Source organism: Mugil cephalus, chromosome 19 (genome assembly GCF_022458985.1).
Source record: "Mugil cephalus isolate CIBA_MC_2020 chromosome 19, CIBA_Mcephalus_1.1, whole genome shotgun sequence".
NCBI classification, from domain to species: domain Eukaryota; kingdom Metazoa; phylum Chordata; class Actinopteri; order Mugiliformes; family Mugilidae; genus Mugil; species Mugil cephalus.
The window spans coordinates 14,417,760-14,436,515 of record NC_061788.1 but is presented as its reverse complement, the minus strand read 5'-3'; the positions used below and the strand labels follow the sequence as shown (position 1 = coordinate 14,436,515).

Genomic DNA, 18,756 nt, shown 5'->3' with positions numbered 1-18,756 from the left:
CACAAATGGAAGCTAAACCAGACCAGATAGTCCGATCTGAAGCCTACCGAGGGGGAGGACAATACAAACTCCCAGGCTTCGGGCTTGGTGGCCCATGGTCAGGCATTCAGCCTCACTCATTAGGGTTACTCCAGCAATTACTGCGGGACTGTCTGCACATCCAGCGTCACGGTTATTCAGGGGGGCCATTGTTTGGAGAGCCCTGCCTGTGTTCCAGCCATGAGAGGATGGGTTCACGCTATAGGAGCAACAATGGCTGCACACCGAGTGGGGGTCCAGAGACAACGAGGATTTCTCTATGTGTGTCAGAACGAGCCAAGAGCTAGGCAGCACACACCAGGAGAGTACAGAGGTGGGCTAAAAAAAGGAGCGGTGTGGCTGCCGCTTCCAAGTGCTCCTTCCCCCTGAGTCTTCCCACAGTTGATCGGCCTTCTTACACGGGTAACAGAAAGAGAGGATAGATAGAGACAATGGAAATCACCCTCACTGCAGCCATGGATCGCATTTAGATGAATTGATCTCCATTAGAGCGCAAAAGAAGGAGGGCACGGGCAGACGGAATATGTGGAACAACACAAGGAATGCACACAAATGCCACAGAGCAATAAATAGTTACAAATAGAACAAAAGAAAAAGAAAAAGAAGAAGAAGACGCTTGTTAGAAAAAAAAGAAACCCCGTACGTGCTAAAAATCATTCATAATAAGAGCTACAGGAGCCCGTCGATGTGAGGGACTAAAACTGATGGCTATACAAGTTCTGCACTTGTGTGTACAGAGTGCACAAGTTGGTAAGTGGTTTTAAAAGCGCCGGGGAAGATGTCTCCCCGCTGTGATGCTCCACTAAGAGGAGTGGAACAATTGAAGCGTGCACTTGAAGGCACTCAGACATTTTCATCTGGCTGTAAAATAGATGCTGAAGTGAAAGAAGAAGGAAGAAAAGTAAAAAAAAAAAATAAAAAATATATATATATATATTAGAAGTTCAGCCTTGTCCGTAGTTATATACATTAATCAGGACGTGTCTGTGTTTAGCACATTGTACGACGGTTTTGTGTGAGGGGGTTTTCAGTGTGTTGCTTAAGGGGTTTGATGCAAACAGACCGGCAGACAGAGGCCAAAAGTCCCGCAGTGCAACATGATCCCAGATCAGGCTGGAATAACAATTCAGAGCATGATCACACAGCGAAAAAACCTGACATACTCGTTAAATAAACAGTCAAATTATTTCCCACTTACTTACCTTGATTTTGACAATCTAGTCTCTTTGCGCAGCACCCTGGCGTGTGTCTGCAAGCAGCTGGGTCAACACCTTTTCAATACTGCGCTCAGATTGCTGGCAAAATTCAGACGCGTGGGAATCGAGTTGATGGTTGTTGGACAGGGGGGAAGGTAAAGATGCCAAGTACTTGCAAGGGCGTAGGGGAGAAAAAAGAGAAGGGCAGGTGTAGCATACAGCTTCACACTACCTCGTAGCTTAAACCTGCAGGGAGGCAGAGAAAGTCCTCTGTGTTCTAAAATACCCCATATGTCTGCTCTGAAAATGACTTAAAGGTGGAGTTAAGTTTGAGAGACTATAACTTTTTTGTTTAGGTTAGTAAGAGGGAACCTTGGTGGTTAAAAGTTATCCTCGGGGGCCGTCCATAGGGGAACTAAGAGCTCTTGAAGTCGCACTTCCAAGATTTCATTCAGAGCGTCTCTCTGTGTGTGTTATACACAATATTACAACTTAGAAACTTACAGTTTCTTGTAACACAACTGCTGTTGCATGTAGTTTTATGACAGCCTGTCCTTGCTGATCGATTATTGAGAAACTTGTACAGTAATAGAGCGTGTTTACAACTTAAATACATTGTTGTGACCAGGTTTTTAATGTGCCCAGGTTTTGTGTTTGCACGTGTAAACATTATATCTTCATTTCAGGAACCTGGGTTAAGTAGAAGAAATTGTATTCCTGGCACGCCTTCACCTACATCCAAGGAAGAGAAAATATACAAGCAGGTCAAGACTCCAGTGACACTTAGCAGACCGACTGGTTTTGGCTAATAATAATAAAGTTGTTCCAGGTTCTACAATTGTTGTCGGTCTTGAAGTTTTCAGGAACTAGAGTTAACCCTTTGGGAGACTCAGATATGCTAGCTGGAGTGCTCTGTAAGAAACATGCATAAATCTTTATATGCTTGGCTACTGGTAGACTTGGAGTAGCTGGCACATCTGCAACCAAGTGGCCTACACCAAGCATCCAATTTATGCACAATGACAAATCAGCTTTATTATTTGTAGCGAAAGAATTAAATATGCCTAGTTGTCTAGATGAGAATATAGCATATATATATGATCAACTAACAGTATCACATTCATCACGAGAGGGTCCAATCTGACCAGACCCAGGATTGGTTTTTAGTGCGAAAATTCCACTGAAGACATTAACTGCAATTTCTCAAAACTGCTATTCCTAATTTGTCCACTAGGGAGTCAGGTGGCAGCAATGTGCTGAAACTTCACCTATTTTGGGAAATAAGAAATTCGAGGTAAAAAAAAAAAGCTTTTGTCAAAGGATCATAAAATGTGAACATTTTCATGATGCGCGTCTTTGCACTAAATAAAAGTAAAGATTTTGAGTTGTCGCTATCTATAGGTTGGTATGCTGTTCTGTTGCCGGTCCGGCCCCGTTGACATGAAATTTGGTTGTATATGACCCCTGACCTAAAATGAGTTTGACAGCTCTGGTATATAGGCTTCATATCTGAGTAGTTCACTGCTCTAGTTATAGTGAGGCTCAGTCCAAACCTCCCTACCTAGTGTGAGAGCCTCACAATGCATCAGCTCTACTCACATCGGACTCTGACATTGGTGATATTCACAAAGTGGCAAATTGAATTCAGACAAACCCCTACTGCTGATAATAATAAAAAAAATAAATCTTGTTTTGTGAAACTTTTGTGTTCATAGTATCTCATATTGTATTGTGTCCTATATATCTCTGCTCTTTTCTCTCTACACCACTGGCTAAGGGGTCAATGCCACTGAAGCAGCAACATCAAGACAAATTACTGTACATTTGTTGACATTAAGCTGATTCTGACTAATGAGGTACAGGAAAGGCCTAATGTGACATTAACGAGGGCACTATTTTCCTTATATCCATCTTTTTCTCATATTTGGATTTTTTTCCCCCTCCGTCTCGACGTGGGTCTGCCCCGCTTCCTCGTTTCGCTCGACTTTCTTTCTCCCTGCTCCATCCTCTTCCGTTTTCATCTCTGCCTTCAACCATTAATAAAGTCAGAGAAATCAATGGCAGGACACAATGCCGCGCATTCTCAGGTGAAATTAGGCGCGGTTCGGCGTCGCAATCAGCAGTCTTTTTTGAAAATCAGGCCCGAAATTGGCGCGGGGCGGCTGGCTCACTCCTCCATTCGCCGTAGTTGCAAAATGAATGTTGTCTGCATATATACCACTTGGAAGAATGTGTCTATGTGTCTGGGTAACAGGCTGACAAAGAAAGAGCTGATTAGAAGAGAGTGGGATGTAATCATGAAGGGGGATGGTTGGTTTCACATAGTTTTCTTTAAAGTTTTTTTTGGGGTGGGGGGGGGGGGGTACTGAGACACTGCATGGAAACAAAATGCTACAGAGTCTTTCTGACTCTTTTTTCCACAGCAGAGTCGATCTATCTGCAGATACAATTCATAAATGTTTCATATGAACATTTAGCTTTCAATGATTATGTCACCTTCACATGCATTCAGTATTACATTAATCTAGTGGTGTGAAGCACATCTGAATTTGATTTCATAAAATTTGACAATGCTGTGGTTAAATACTTTTAAGCTCTGGTTTTTCTATATGGAAAATAATCAGAAATACAATATACCACCTTCAAAATACTGTTGGCCTCTCCTGACCAAGCAGAGTACTATTATTTAGGGCATAGGTCTTTAAAAGGAAGTCTGCGACCCCTAGGGGGTTCGCTGAGGTACTGCAGGAAGGTCGGAAAATTTTTGAATGATAGACATTTTTTTTAATTTTTTTTCTCTAAATTTTCCCCCCACAAATTGAAATTTCTTTAAATACACATTAACACGAATCCAGCATATTTTAGTAAAGAGATGAATGGAGTCAGAAGATGTTACCGCCATCTAACTGTTGAAGTAAGAAAATTAATATTTGAATCTGTGTAATTTTTTAATGCAAAATGATTATAATACTGTATATTTATAAATAACACTAGGTTGAGTTTAATATAGAACACATATAGTAGGTAGGGGGTCCCTACTTTATCTCTTTATCAGTTTGGGGGTCCTTGGCTACAGTATTTTTTGCCAAAGAGGCACTGTTGGCTCTGTCATTGAATCCTTGTTTTGGGGAGTTAATATTGGGCTGAGTTCTTTCACCAGACAATCTGAATGCATTGCTAGTGCTGAATACTTTTAATAACAGCGTTTTGAACTTAAGTCTGGCATAGACATCGTCTGATCATTGTAAAGTTGGAGAAAGGAAAGCAAGAATGGGACTTTGCTCGATATATAATGTTTATAATACCAAATAGCATGAACAAAATTAGACCTCAGTCAGTACTTACTAATTTGAAGTGAGAAAATAAGGCCACAACCCTCGCCCATTGTGCGATCCTGAGTCCAAATTGAAGGTTTCTATGTATTCACTGGCAGCAGACAGCTCTCAGCAGTAAAGGGTAGACTAGAATTTGCTTCATTTACTTCTTTGCTTCTTCTCCCGACAAGCATTAACAACAACACCAAGTATTCTCCAGGGTGAACACTCTTTCTGACTTCTATGTCAGTGCCTTCCAGGAGTGAATTGGACTGAAATTCTCCTCGACATCTCGCTGCTAGTTTCAATTTTCTGTGGCAGATGGGGACTGAGTTTTTCGGTCAACAGAGTCATCTTTGGATCTCAGGAGTGTTTCACATATGGAGGCACCCTGCGGCCTTAAATTAAACCGCAAAAGGTCAAATACTGACTGGACAGTATGGAGCATGGTTTCTAGCTGGCTGTTACTAAAGTGTTTCTCTACCCTTCTGTGTGGAGTTTGCATGTTTTCTCTGGGTACTCCGGCTTCCGACCACCATCCACAGACATGCTCATTAGGTTCATCTGTCTCTCTGCCATAAATTGGTGACCTGTCCGGGGTTTACTTTGCAACTTGCATGATGAAGACCTCTGTCAAATCCATGGAAATGGAAATTTGGTGCTGATTTCAAGAATTCAGTTCACGAAAAGTCAAATTTTTCATTTTTTTTTTTTTTTTTTTTTTAGAGTAGAACACAAAGTGAGAATGTGATTCTGGTCAGCTTTGGAATAAAATGGACAATGTGTGTTTTTATTATATAACTACAGAATTTTTATTTGGTCACTGGGGAATGAACGCAGAAGACTGTCGACAGCGCAGTCTTACCCCAACTGTGGGTGTAGAAGTAGTTCTTGGACTTTTGACAGTATCAGAACTTCTCAGCACAACATCCAAACCACACTGGCCCATCACAATTAAAATAGCAGTAGTTTTAATCTCGCCACAACTCAACTACCAGTCTCTTAACAAACCCGCATTTTGATCCAACATGCACCTAAGGTTAACACCGAATAACGGAACACCATCTGCTGATGAAGGTACTGCAGATCCTCCTACTTTTGTGAGGAGGATCTGCAGAGCATTTCAATAAAATGTATACAAAACACTGTGAAGAAAGGCCAAACTTCTTTCCACTTCCACTGTACTATGTGCATCTGTCTACGAGTTGGTACATCTACAGCCAATAGTGCATGTTCTCTATAAACATCTCAGTGGGTTTCATTTGGATAAATATTCAATATCTCATGAAAAACTAAGATTTGAGGAAAACTATGAAAACTGAAAACTTTCGTTTCCCAGTAATCATCTCAGATTCATCTGTCGTCCCTGTCCATTAAATTACAGATAATAAATGTGATGGGTGAACATTAGTCATAAAGTGGGATTTAGATATTAGAATGATTTGAATGCTACTTGGCTCAGTGTCTTGTTCACCCGATTCAGCGAACTTTATCTACTGTTTTTTTTCACGTGCAGTGCTATCAGTCCCCTATAATTAGAAAATAGCAAAGACAAGCATGTACACAGCTCCTGTTTGCATTCGTCTCGTTGAGAGGACAGACAAATGAGCTGTAATGATAACAGTTGTCACGGTGGACAATAGCTGCTAACTGTACGCCACGCACGGAGCCAAGATTAGATCACAGGATTCAGGACACGATTCAAGTTATAGTAATTACACCATCCACAATGATGACAGCGCTCCGAATCAGCCATTCAAAGATAAGAATAGCTTCTGACTGAGATTCTCGGCGCACACACACTTTCTTTCTTTTTCCTGATTCTCTCATCTCAAAGAAAAAAAAAAAAGAAAGATTTGTTGACTTTCAGATCCCAGGGGTTATTATCCTGTTGTTGCTGCTGGGGGGACGTGGATGTGATGAGACTAAATATAAATGGAATAACGACAGGGAGCGTTTGTCACTGTTCTGTACGTCACACCGTTAGCAGCGCGAGGAACAATCCACAAAACTAAATGAACGTCCACACATCATGCAGGTGGTCAGTGCATCCGTGCAGAGTTGTCCATGAGAATGCGCTTTTTCAGAAAACAAGACGGAGAGACGTTTTTTATAATAGCACTCGCAGAAATGGCAAAGCACTGAAATATCTCACAGATCTGTGGTTCAGACTGAAGACACGGGGTGGCTAATGGGTCTTTTTCTTTTGGGTCCCAAAGCAAAGCGAAACTCTGGCAGTAGCAGTGGGCCAGAAAATGTGGCTGGGGAGAAGCAGAATAGAATCACTATCCATCACAACCATCCACCATTTACTCTTGAGCATTTCGCTCTCGATACCATCCACAGAAGAGTGGGACCAGTCCCCTCAACAGTGCTGATTTCACCCCATTCACCTCAGTGTCCTGTGTCATATGTTTTAGTGGCAACTTTCACAGCATTTGTGCGTTGTCACACATCTGCCACAAGAATATAACCCCCGAGACGAAGTGTCTAATTCCTTCAATTTGTTACAGCTAACATCCCTAAACTTTGCTGTCACTCTGAGTTGACTTGCAAGAGGCGCTTGAGAACAAATATTGACACTGGTATATGGCAGAAGGCAATTTGCAGCCTTTACAGTTAGGAATGTCCGCGTACGTCGAAATCAGAGCAACAGCGGGTTGGCTGGACGACCAAATCAAATCAGGAAGGAAATTATTTTTGACAGCGTCAACAGGTAGCAGACGGAAATGGCCAACACGATGAGACAACACAGGCACTCACGCTGGCACTGTAGACTGGCCTACGCTGTGAGGCTGATGAGGAGACGAGGGATGTCTGAGCGGCTTTTACCAGAAACCCATTGTAGGTATTTTGTGAAAAACTCTGTATTAACTCTGAAAGCATTTATACTGCAAGATGCAGCTTGTTAGCAGGCATCTAAAATATCACAAGTCTAATCATATGAGTTTTCTGTCCACATCCATCTCCTCTTTCATTCAGTAATGGAAGAAAAATGAGCGAGAGAAAACAGAAAAAGAAAATTAGAGCCACGGAGAAAAAAAAAATTACAAAAGAGAGGGGAAAATCATGCCAAACTGGCACTGCTCAGGCATCACCTGAACGCCCCATCCATCTTAAGGTTTGTGTACAGCCCTGAACAGGCGCAGGTATTGAAGGCTACAAATTACTCAGAGAACAAAAGGGCTGGCAATCCACCAGTAATGAAATAAAATTGAGCATTATATTGCTCCCAGACTACATTGTTTTCAAATGCCAGTCAGGCAGAATTTTAATAAACCTGACACCTGACCACGCAGCGGGTCAGCGCGTATTAAACAAAATGATGCTTTTAGCTCTGCCTATCTCGGGAAGAACATTCAGGGTACCTTGCCGAATGCAGGGGGAACATTAAGGACGGTAATCACATTAAGTGTGTCGGACGGGGGGGTGGTGGTGGCCGCAAAGCAGATCGTCTCCTCTGTTCATTGTGCAGACTTGCAGCCCCCGACCAGAACGGCAACATGAAGTAAAGGCCGAGGGCACCTTTGTCCCAGACAAAGACATAGTGGTCTAATTAAGAGCTGTGGCAACAGGGCGTAGAGGAGGAATCTAAAAGAAGTCCCAGACACTCAGTTTCAGCAGGGTATGGAGGCTAGGGACAAAGAGCTAAGTATAGATAGATAGACAGGTAGACGTGAAAAGTAGGTAGGTAGGTAGACGAGTAGGTAGGTAGGTAGGTAGGTAGGTAGGTAGGTAGGTAGATTCCTAGTGGGTCAGAACATTTGGATAGTCTATGATTAGTAGAGAGGAATCTTTGCTACTCCCTACACAAGCTTAAAGCAAGCAGCGGGGAATTCAGTAGACCTGTTGTAACTTAGTCAAAATATTCTTATAACTACTAGTCTCACCTGCAAAGACCCCATCCCCCCTCCTACAGTATGATGCGTCTACATGGGAAGGCTGTTCTCCGGTTTAGCGTCAAAGAGTACATCCTCACCCTCTAAACTGCCGGGACTTCATGCCAGTGCACTCTCTTCCTCCTTTCCATAAGTCTTAATTAGATCACTGTGTCTCTGTCTGGGTCTGAGGCCAAGGTTCCCCCGAATCCTCACTCCTCCTCTAGTCGGGGGTCAGGCCACATCTGTCAAAGCCACTTGAAATATATTGGAGCCGTGAACCATGATTACGCTTAAGGACGACAGTATTTCTTCAAAATTAAGCATCCAATTGCCATGCTTCACAAGAATCATATGGCACATCAATACCGTGTCACATCCTATCGCGGTTAGCCCCGAGGACTGAATCATCTTAATGTTTGGCCATAAAATTATGAATACAGACATGAATTGCAGTTGGGAATAGACTCTTTCCTTTTCGTCATCAGCTTCCTATACTCCGCCTGCCATCTCCCCACATGTCTCATTGAATTACGACGCGTTCGGGTCCCGTAAAACAAACAAGTCACTCCCCGCCCTCATGTTTTTCTCCCAACTGCTCGCCTGATTCACTTTGCCCTGAACACTCCGCTTCAATGTTTTGCCCGCTCGCTCGCACGCACACACGCACAATCGCTCTGTGCCAGTATGAGTTAATGAAATTGCAAATGCCAGGCAGCAATTTAGTCCGGAATCAATCAGGGCAGATGTGATGAGCTTGATTTGATTAAATATAAAATTGTGATTTAATGTTTGGCCCCGGACCTTGTGGTTATTATGGTCACCACCGACAGCAGAATGAAGGAGCCAGGCTAAATTACTGTTTATATGACTTATTGACATATTTGTTGTTGTTTTTTATGGGCCACTGGCGCTCATGTGCCACAGTCATAAGTATATACTATTACCACTATTGAGAGTCTATTGCCTTCTAAAAATGTCAATAGAAGAGTCACTGTTAAGTTTCAACAGCAAGTGCAACGACTGTTTTCTTGGCTGTACCTGCGTCAGAAGTCTACAAGTTGAATTTCAGGCCAAAGAAAAGTTGATTACTTTGTGGTTTGGATCAGCTGGATTGCACTGATTGATTTATTTTTGAGTGATTTATTTTTTCTGTATCTTTGTAACCGAATAACTGATGAGGTGTCTTGATGAATAAAAGTAGTGAGCAAGGAGAAACATCTGTTATTTTCTGAGATACTAAACCAATGTTTAGTAGCTCCTGCTTCTGCTGTTGATCTCAAATAAAATGATTCTCACTGTACATCTGAATCTATATTTTCCCTTTTGAAATCCTTTCGTTCACCATTTAAGATGGATGCACTTTCCTGGCTTCTCCCGCAGGATTCTCGAAGAATGGTTTTCAAGCTCAGTGTGGGTGGCTTCAAAGTTTTCTTTTCTGTTTTGGTCCATTGGAATTTGGAGTAAGCCTAAAGAAGCCATCCAAGAAACTACATTTTTTTTTGGCACTTCCTCGCTGGCTTCATTTTTCAGTCCCGTAGATGGGTTTCAACACGCCTTTATTTTCTTTCGGTAATTCCGCAAAATACGTGATCTTTACGCCCCCTAGTGTTCAATGCAGTGAAAGTGCAGTTCAGCCCACATGTAGCTAGAAGTGAGTTGTCAGAACGTGACCAGAAACAGAGACCAGAACAAGAATCACATGGTACATCAGTACTATTCTCGGTACAAGAGTTTACCACAAGTTTCTGCACAATTTTCTCTGAATCTGAATTGGCTTTAGACTGAGGAGGACCGTTCACCGAGCTGAGGAATCATGCTGATGGCCCTGACTGAGGGATTGAGCTGATACGTTGGGAGTGAGTGGGCAAGGCAGGTGGCTGGCTTAAGACAGGATGAGGGGTACTCGTGAGGGGCTGGTGGCTGGAGAGCTGTTTGGGATCAGGCCTGGCGCACAAGTGTGCTGAACACGAGGGGACAGTCAGAAGGCAAAAGGATGACTAGAACTAGTACACTAGATCTAGGCCGTGACGCGTTTGCTGCCACGTGAGTCAATTTGGCAAAGACTGATGGATGAACAGGGGCTGATGAGTTGCCATCTCTACACGCCGCACGAATGATGACGCTAAAGAGAAGAGTGGAGGTCAGGTTGACCTTGTTTATCCTTCTCCCCCCAGTTTTTACAGCCTTTTGCTCGCATGACAGTTAACTCAGAGTTTTAACCTTGTAGGCCATTACCCTTGATTTATTGTGGCACTTATAACAGAACACCTGACACTGGCTCATTTGGCAAATACGCTTTACATATAAAACGAGTAGGAGATGAGATGTGATAAGGCGAAAGCATCGACAGTTTCAGTGGCTTTTTCCTCACCTCCTTTTGACACCTGGGCCAAAAGAGCTGAATGTTACACAAACTCGGTACGTGCTTAGAAGGACTATAAGACTTTTTGCGGTGGTAATAAGAGGATACAGGCTCATCCCTCACATAAATCTTCCTCAGTAGACTCTGTTGGACTCATACTTATCTATTCCTCAGTGGTAGCGCACAATTACCCGTTGAAAAATGCTGCATAAGGCATCACTCGCCTTCCTTATCAAAGCCGCTGCAGCTGTACCGACAGATAAAGGACCAAAATAATAAAATAAGTGTCTTTTCACACACTCCGGCCAGATGAACTGCTCGCTGAATTCTTGACCCATGTGTCGCACAGTGTAAATGGCAACACTGACAGGAATAAGGGATCAGGTTTATTTTATCAGCCGATGAAGTTACTCCAGAGTTTTCCTCAGTTTGGCACAGTTACACATCATAAGAGGCTTTCATTTAGGAGTTCAGCTGAATGCAGAACATCTCTGGGTTCATTTTAGTACAACCGAGCTGTAACATAATTCATGCAAGAAACTCACCGCTGTTACCTGTATTGTAACAAGACCCCAAGCTGTACAGTTGCGACTCCAAGATTTAGATTAATTTCAGATGAGAGTGGCTGAGCTAGGCGAATGAATGAATAAAATTTGTTGCCGCATTTCTTATTTATGTGCGAGTTCCTCGCTTTTGATATTCACAGAGCGTTTTTTCTTTCTTTTTTTTTCATCACTGCAAAATAGTGAAGATTAAAACGGATGCCTTTTAGAAGGATGAGGAAACGTTGGAGTGTTCATGAAGTTTTGCTAAAAGCGAGGATCTCAGGTAGTGCGAACACATCCTCCCGGTTGCTATAGGAAACGCTAAAAAATGAACTATTTATTCTTTTCTGACACTTTTGTATGTTTGCAAATATAGCTGCAGCTACAATCACACATGTGGAGGCAGGTGTTGACGAAGGTGCCCTGTGAGATTCTGTTGAGAACTCGGTATAAAGCACTCTTTGAAAAGACAATGGGTTCGCTAATGGCATTTCGTAGTTGTAATCAATCTTCTGCATTCAGTATGCGAGGTTATGTTCATGACATGCCAGGCAAATAGAAGCTGAATAAAATGAGAACTTGAATAGGTTTATGAAAAGCCTTTAGCAAGTATGCTGCATGAAGGATGTTAGATTTGAACTGTGACATGTCTCTCAAGGACTTGTAACCTTAACCCTAACCCTGATCATACTACAGCCACTGCATTTACATGGACACTAGTATTACACTACGAATCACAAGTCAAATGGAGAATGGCTGTTCACTGAGTTTGGAGGCTTCACTCCCTTGCATTTGTAAAAAAAAATATTTTATGTTTCAGAGCATGCAAATGTATGTATCTTATTGGATCATTGGATTTTTCTAATTATTTTAATTTGTTAATCTTTTCTTTGTTAATCTACTTATTGTGTCGGATTAAAGAAAATTTGTCTGTCCAGGACTTGAGCCTGCTCTAAATTACTCTTCGAGTGGCTCTGGTTGCTGAGTTGGTGGTTCTCTCTTCTCCTTTCCTGGTCCACATGTCAAAATGTCCTTGAGCAAGACACCAAACCCCAGGTCGCACCCGCTGGCAGGCAAACAGCACTGCAGGGTGACTGAGAGGCAAATAAAATAGAGGTTAAAAAGGGCTTTATTGGCCATATGCAAGTGCAGTCCTTTAACCGTTGCATTTACATGGACATTTTATAAAATACAGCTCTGTATTTTATATAACAGTCCAGTGGGAGATCAGCAAAGACCACTTCGGATTCAGCTGTGAAGGACTCACGTACAAAAGAAAGGTGCTGGCAAGTATAAGACTGTGGCTGGCTTCCAACAGAACTATTGTAACTTCCTTTGACCTTCTACAAAATGTTCGTCTTCATCCCTTCGGAGCTGCAGAGGGATACACGTGAAAGAGAAGTACAGCAGAGATCTAAAACCAACATCAGAAGTCGGGGATTTCAAAATGGCCATGTCTGAGGATTATCGTGTGGTCTGTCGACACTACAAGACACTCAGCCCTCGGTTGCTGCAGCTCATTGTTGCCTGGCGGGAGGTAGTAATCTCTCTTTACACCCACAGCAGGCTTTCACCGTGGTGCAGGCAATGTGAGCGTTAGCTGTACATCCAAGGATATATAGCGAGGCAGTGTGGTGTGCAAGATGAGTTGGCTTTTAAATGTCACATTACCAACCTTGTGTTCAAGTGGATTCAATTCATTTGCTTCACATCCATGTTCTCTATTTCTATTTTTAATATAAAGGACTTTGCGAGAAGTTAACCATGCTCAGCCCAGTCTCCAGGCAGTTTAACAAGTGCCTCAGAACAACAGGCAAGCAAAGCCTGCAGCTATAAGTAGCCACTAGTATGTAGCTACACAACACATTAAGATAACCAGTAACTGCTAATACAGAAAGCTGCAGGAAGCCACAAGAGATCTCAAAAATGTGAGATGCAGGCAAGCTGTGCAAATTAACTCACAGCTGGCAGGGCTAACAAATCGGGGTCCTTTTTAGACCAGGTGCAGAGATTGCTGCAGCTTGATTGGAACGTGGGACAAAACAGCAGCTCAGTCAGTTGCAGTGGCACATAGGATAAGTCCAATCAGTGGCAATCAATGATAGGATGCGAGACTAACATGTGTGCACCAATTCTTGTCTGGAGCTTGTATGTTCTAAACTGCACATGTGAAACAGGAGGCACTTATCAATAGTAAGCAAGCGAACTTTGCTCTTGGTAGCACAGAGGACACAGGGCAATCATTCTGAAATTGGAACAGCGCTGTACTTGGAATGCATTCTAGGAAGTGCACTTTGAAGTACAACTGGGCGTAGCAAGTCTGCACAAGCTACCTCCTGATGCATTCTTGAAAAAGCAGACAGGGCAAGTACATATCTGGGTATTTGGACAATACTTGGTTAGATGCACACGTGACTTGGACAGAAACTGGTGACGTTTCACAAGTTCACAGCTTGATTGGATCGTCTTCCTGTTATGGTGGAAGATAGGAAACAGAAGAAGAACACAGACCAGGATGCTGAACGAGCATGGATACCAATCCTTGTCTGGAGGACATATGTTTATGCATATCAAATGCGTATGAGTCTGAAAGGGTTGTCCAAGGCCACCATAGGCTGTAACATCTATTGCCTAGGTAGTAGGTTCTGGTTACGGCACAGGAAGTTGTGTACACAAAAATTGTAACATCAGCCGAAAAAAGCCACCAATGCTAATAGCTTGGCAAGCTAACAACAAGGCAACTTAATGTAGAAAAGACCCTCTTTACGACTAAATGATAAAACTATGCTGACTAACCATTCACTTCCACCTTTTCTGAAAACGTGTCGCAGCTTGTATCGACTTTAAACAAAAGGATCCACTGCGGAGGTTGCGTTTACCCCACTCCAAGTCGGCTACAAAGCTGCATACATAGACTCAGTAGAGTACTTAGTGGGGTTTTGTGTGTTCAGTACACACTCATGGTTTTAAATCATTTCAGCAGATGATTGATGGGTGATTTCATTTGAAGTCGTATTTGCATAGAAAAGGATTTTTAACAGTTGTTTTTCCACACAGCTGTCACAACTGTCACCAGTGCAAAACATAGCAGAGTGACAGCGACGTTCACAAATTATTTACACGGATAACTTCTTTGAAGTAATTATCTACAGTACATGCTGAATGAATGAATAGTAAATGTATATCATCACCGGTGTTTACTCAAGGAAGCAAAAAGACAAAAAAATACCTGAGTGAACTTGATTTTCTAGACCAGCTTCAAGAAAACACAGTCGTCCTAGTTGTGTTGAGCCAATTTACGGCAGTAAACAGAAACCACCCCCGTTGTGGGGGAAAATTTCTTTCATTGGTTTAGACTCATTTGATGAAAATCGCTTCTTCACCGCACACATCCAAGATGCCTCGTGGGTGTGGGGCAGACACGTTGCAATGTGACATTGTTCATGAGTCAGTAGTATTAGACTGCATCATGTTTACAGCATTGCCGTTTTGAAGCTGTCTAGTTTTTCGTTGACACGAGACATCCTAAAACTTTAATGTAACACGAAGCGGACAGGGTGGAGGAAACAAACTCAGGTGTTTGCGTGGAAACTTTGCTCGTAGGTAAATGACAACAGGTCAGTGTACTTTAGAGGGGATAATAATAATGTGGAAAACAATAACATCAGCAGCACAATGTGTTTGTGTCAGCTGTTTCTGTTTGTTGGGAGGGAGGGAGCATTGAGCATTCTCCTGGCCTAAGGCTCCAAGTGGCTCTTCAGCTTAATTCTTGTTATATTCCTGCAGAGTTTCCTTGATGGAGACGGAACTACTGCTGTAGCGGGTGTGAACTGGCCCTCAGGTCACCCACAGGATGATGTTTTTGATGGTGGATATGAGATAGAGAGGACAGGAGCTCACAGGCTTTGACTTCAGAAGAGGTTTGCTGTGCAGATCATCCGAGTAATTGCTATGTTCAGAATAGTTCACCTGATTGTGAGTTCACCCCAATTAATTCTGCTCTAACTATCCCCCCTGCCCGATTAGCCTTATTTGGAGACGTTGCTATGCTGATGACACACAGCTCTACCTCTAACGTAATGAACTGATTTAATCTCACCACAGTTTTACCCTAGTTAGCACCAGCACAACGCTCAGAGTAAAAATAAAGGTTTTAGAATTGACTTTGACATTTTATTGATAATTTTAATGACCTTCGAAGGATTACTGCTCGGAAAATTGTGAGCCGGTGCTCTGCTTAAGATCATTGAGCTATATGCTGGGTCACAAATGCAGTTTGCCGGCAGTAGCAGCAGCATCGGCAGGCATCCGGAGGATATCATCCAATCAACTGTTCTGTTTTCAAGGTTTACCCGCAACGACGCAGCTGTGACAGTAAACTTCAATGGAGGTGAAGGCTGGAGGGCAGTAAACATAATTCCTTCCACCTCATCAGTGTATCTCAAATGAAGGACGGAGGAGAGATAGAATTGGAGGAGGGCTGAGCCGCTTGCTGAAATCTGGACCTGTGTGCCATAATGAAGATATTATGGCCTTAGAATTAACTGCTTCTGCATTCATTAGTGGTTAAATGAATGTGAGCTAATCTTCTTAAACACAGCATACTGTGCAGGCACGGGAATATGTGATTGGAGGATGACATATATGTTATTTTAACAGTTTATCAAAGTGTATTCAAATTACAGGGACATTATTTACTCCAGAAAATTAATAATTTGTTCATATCTGAGAGTTGCATTAATAGAAAATTAGTATTTCCAGTAACTGCTGACCAGTCCTCTACAAAGATGTGGAAGAATTTTAAGTATTTTTAAGTATTTCAGGTAGTTGCAAATCGCACACATCATACTTTGGGTCAATTAGTGAACTATTTCAGTTCAGCCACAGTCTTTGAGGTCTCAGAACATGGCTTTTTTTTTTCTCATCCAGTTCTGATCCCTCAGACATGAGTATCTGCCAAACCCAATCCGAATCCACATTTTCCGACTAAATTGGGAACAACATGTGTTGCATCGCACTTCTTTCCGTGACGATAAGTGTTTAATCACGTTTGTGCTGTGAAAGTTGCCAACACTGCTGCTGCTGCTGCTCATGAGAAATGGTGACACTTTTCTTAAAATAACACAGCTGGCATGATGACAGATCTCAGGCTTATTGGTCTAGTGTGTTCTCGTGACACATGCTGCTCAGTTGTGTCACTTTTAAGACCTCGTGCATTGCTGTGTAAAGTTTAGATTAAGCATTTATGTGATATTCCTATGTAGCATGTCTGACGTTGGCTTAGAAAATGCCAGGATAAAGCTGGAAAATCGATTCACACCTTTGGGTTAATATTTCCCTCTGCCCTTATTAGGTCATATGTAGTGGTGCATGTTCTTCCCCAAACAATGCAACCTTAGAATAATCCATCTATAAGTCCGAGCAGCATTGCTGATTCTCTAGAGGGTGCCTTTTCTGTTATTTTCACACAGCTGACTCGTGTGAAGAACACGTTGAAAGTGTTTTTTAATCAGTAGCTCTTGCACACACACACACACACACACACACACACACGTCTTGAGTCTGGCTTCTCTAATTGGGCTCCTGACTCCACACAGCTTGTTGTCATTCTACGGGGATTCACAAATACTGAATGGCTGGCTGATTTTAACCGACTCTCGCGGCGCAAGTTACGTTTTTCGATGACATCTTTGGTCAGACATTCGTCATCAGCCGGCCTTCACACCCTGCAGCTCATTCAATCTCGTTTGGGCGAGTGGTTCCAGAGAAAGCCGCAACTGGATGCAATCATTGCAGTAGTGTGTATAATTTCCAAGAGGTCACTTACTTTTTCTTGGCACTGCGGAAACATCCTGTAAAAAATTTAAACCTTAAATGTGCTTACTTCCACATATCTTACTACAACCAATTGTCATGCGTCTAACCCGTAAGTAGAAAGAACCATGTGACACGTTTTCTTCTGCCAGATTCACAATAATTCATTTCACATTTGTGCTTAATGCAGACGGAAACATGGTGTGTGACAAGAAACAACTCTGTGCAGTGTGTAAATCATAACTGAGATTTTATTGACAGTTTAGATTACAAAGATGTTCTGCATTAAATCCATTACAAACCGGGAACAGAAACAGAAGGCCACACACTAGAGCTGAGGGACAGAGTAGAAAAAAAAAAATTAAAACTGCTTCTCAGGTGGGAGTAAAGAGAGCTGGGGGATGTGCAGCAGAGAAAAGTCAGTGAGAGAAATGATCAAAACCTTCATAGAAGGAGAGAATACAGACTTCAAGCAGCTTTAGGCAACGCTGCAAAGAATGTCAAAACACAAAAGAAAAGAATTTTTAAAACTGGATGCAAAATAACATATGATTACTTCCACATTTTATTCTCCCTGCACCGAGTCACGCTGTATCAGCTGCAATGATAATCTCTAAATCTCCCCGCTGATGAGCCGTTTTCTCAGGTGGGAAGCCTGGTGCTTCCCCCTCTTAAATCAAGATGCTCAAGTCAAAATGAAATCATAAATTGTGGATAAACACGGGGAGCGCGAAACAGATGCGTGCCAGGAGAATCTCCAGGAAACCGGAGAGCAGCGCTCGCTGACTGGCAGATGTTGTTGTGGCTAGAAAGTGAACCCTCGCGCCCTCTTTAGGAATCGGGAGGGTGGAAGGTCTTGGAGGTGGCAAGCATGGCTCGCACTTTGGCCATCAGGTCCTGAAAACAGAGGAGAGAGGAAAGGAAAGAGTGAGATGAGTTACACTTGCATGTTAAAGGATTACTAAAAAAAAATAACTTGAGCAAAGTTTGCGATCGCCCCAAGTATGTGGGAAGAGATTTGTTGGGTAGAATACCACCGACTGAGCTGATACGATCATGTTTATTCTGCGCCGACTCAGCACTTTTGTAGACGATCGTGGGGATTGGCCGATACTGATCTCAGAGTCTGGCTGAAGCCGCTTCCAAAAATATACCTATTGTGACTCACTTAGCTGCACATTGTGGTTCCAAAAAGAGGTAAAAGAAAATTATGGTAATTTTGTTTGTTTTTTCAGTTACTGATGGAAACTAAACCTGGATAGATGATAGAGTAAAACAGTGAACGCATTTGCAAGACATACGGCTGTAACAAATACAAGCTTTCCTGTGGACTAAAATACATATTTTTCATCGATAATAAAAGAGAAAAAAAATCTATACACAGAACATTAACTCAGGAACTAAATTAAATCATACTGAAGCTACACAAATAAATTCCAGTAGCCTTTAATTTAGACTGCCGGGGAGAAATCAAGTCAAACCTTACTGACAGTTTATGTTGCAAGCATTTCAGAACAAACGGGGAACAGAAACAGAAGGCCACACACTTCGGCGGAGGGACAGAGTAACAAAAATTGCTTCTCTGGTGGGAGTTAAGAAAGCAGG

The 18,756-nt window shown here is 42.4% G+C and overlaps 1 protein-coding gene across 3 annotated transcripts in view; it reads right to left on the bottom strand.

Moving 5' to 3' along the window:
* Nucleotides 1-17,384: 17,384 nt before the first annotated feature.
* LOC124996533 (splicing factor SWAP) overlaps nt 17,385-18,756 on the bottom strand; it is a 50,125-nt gene continuing 48,753 nt past the window's right edge. For all 3 annotated transcript variants that reach the window (XM_047569657.1, XM_047569658.1, XM_047569659.1), the window contains one exon: nt 17,385-18,048. In XM_047569657.1, coding sequence (XP_047425613.1) covers nt 17,983-18,048 — 66 coding nt within the window. In that variant the 3' untranslated portion in view covers nt 17,385-17,982. The remainder of the gene's footprint in view (nt 18,049-18,756) is intronic.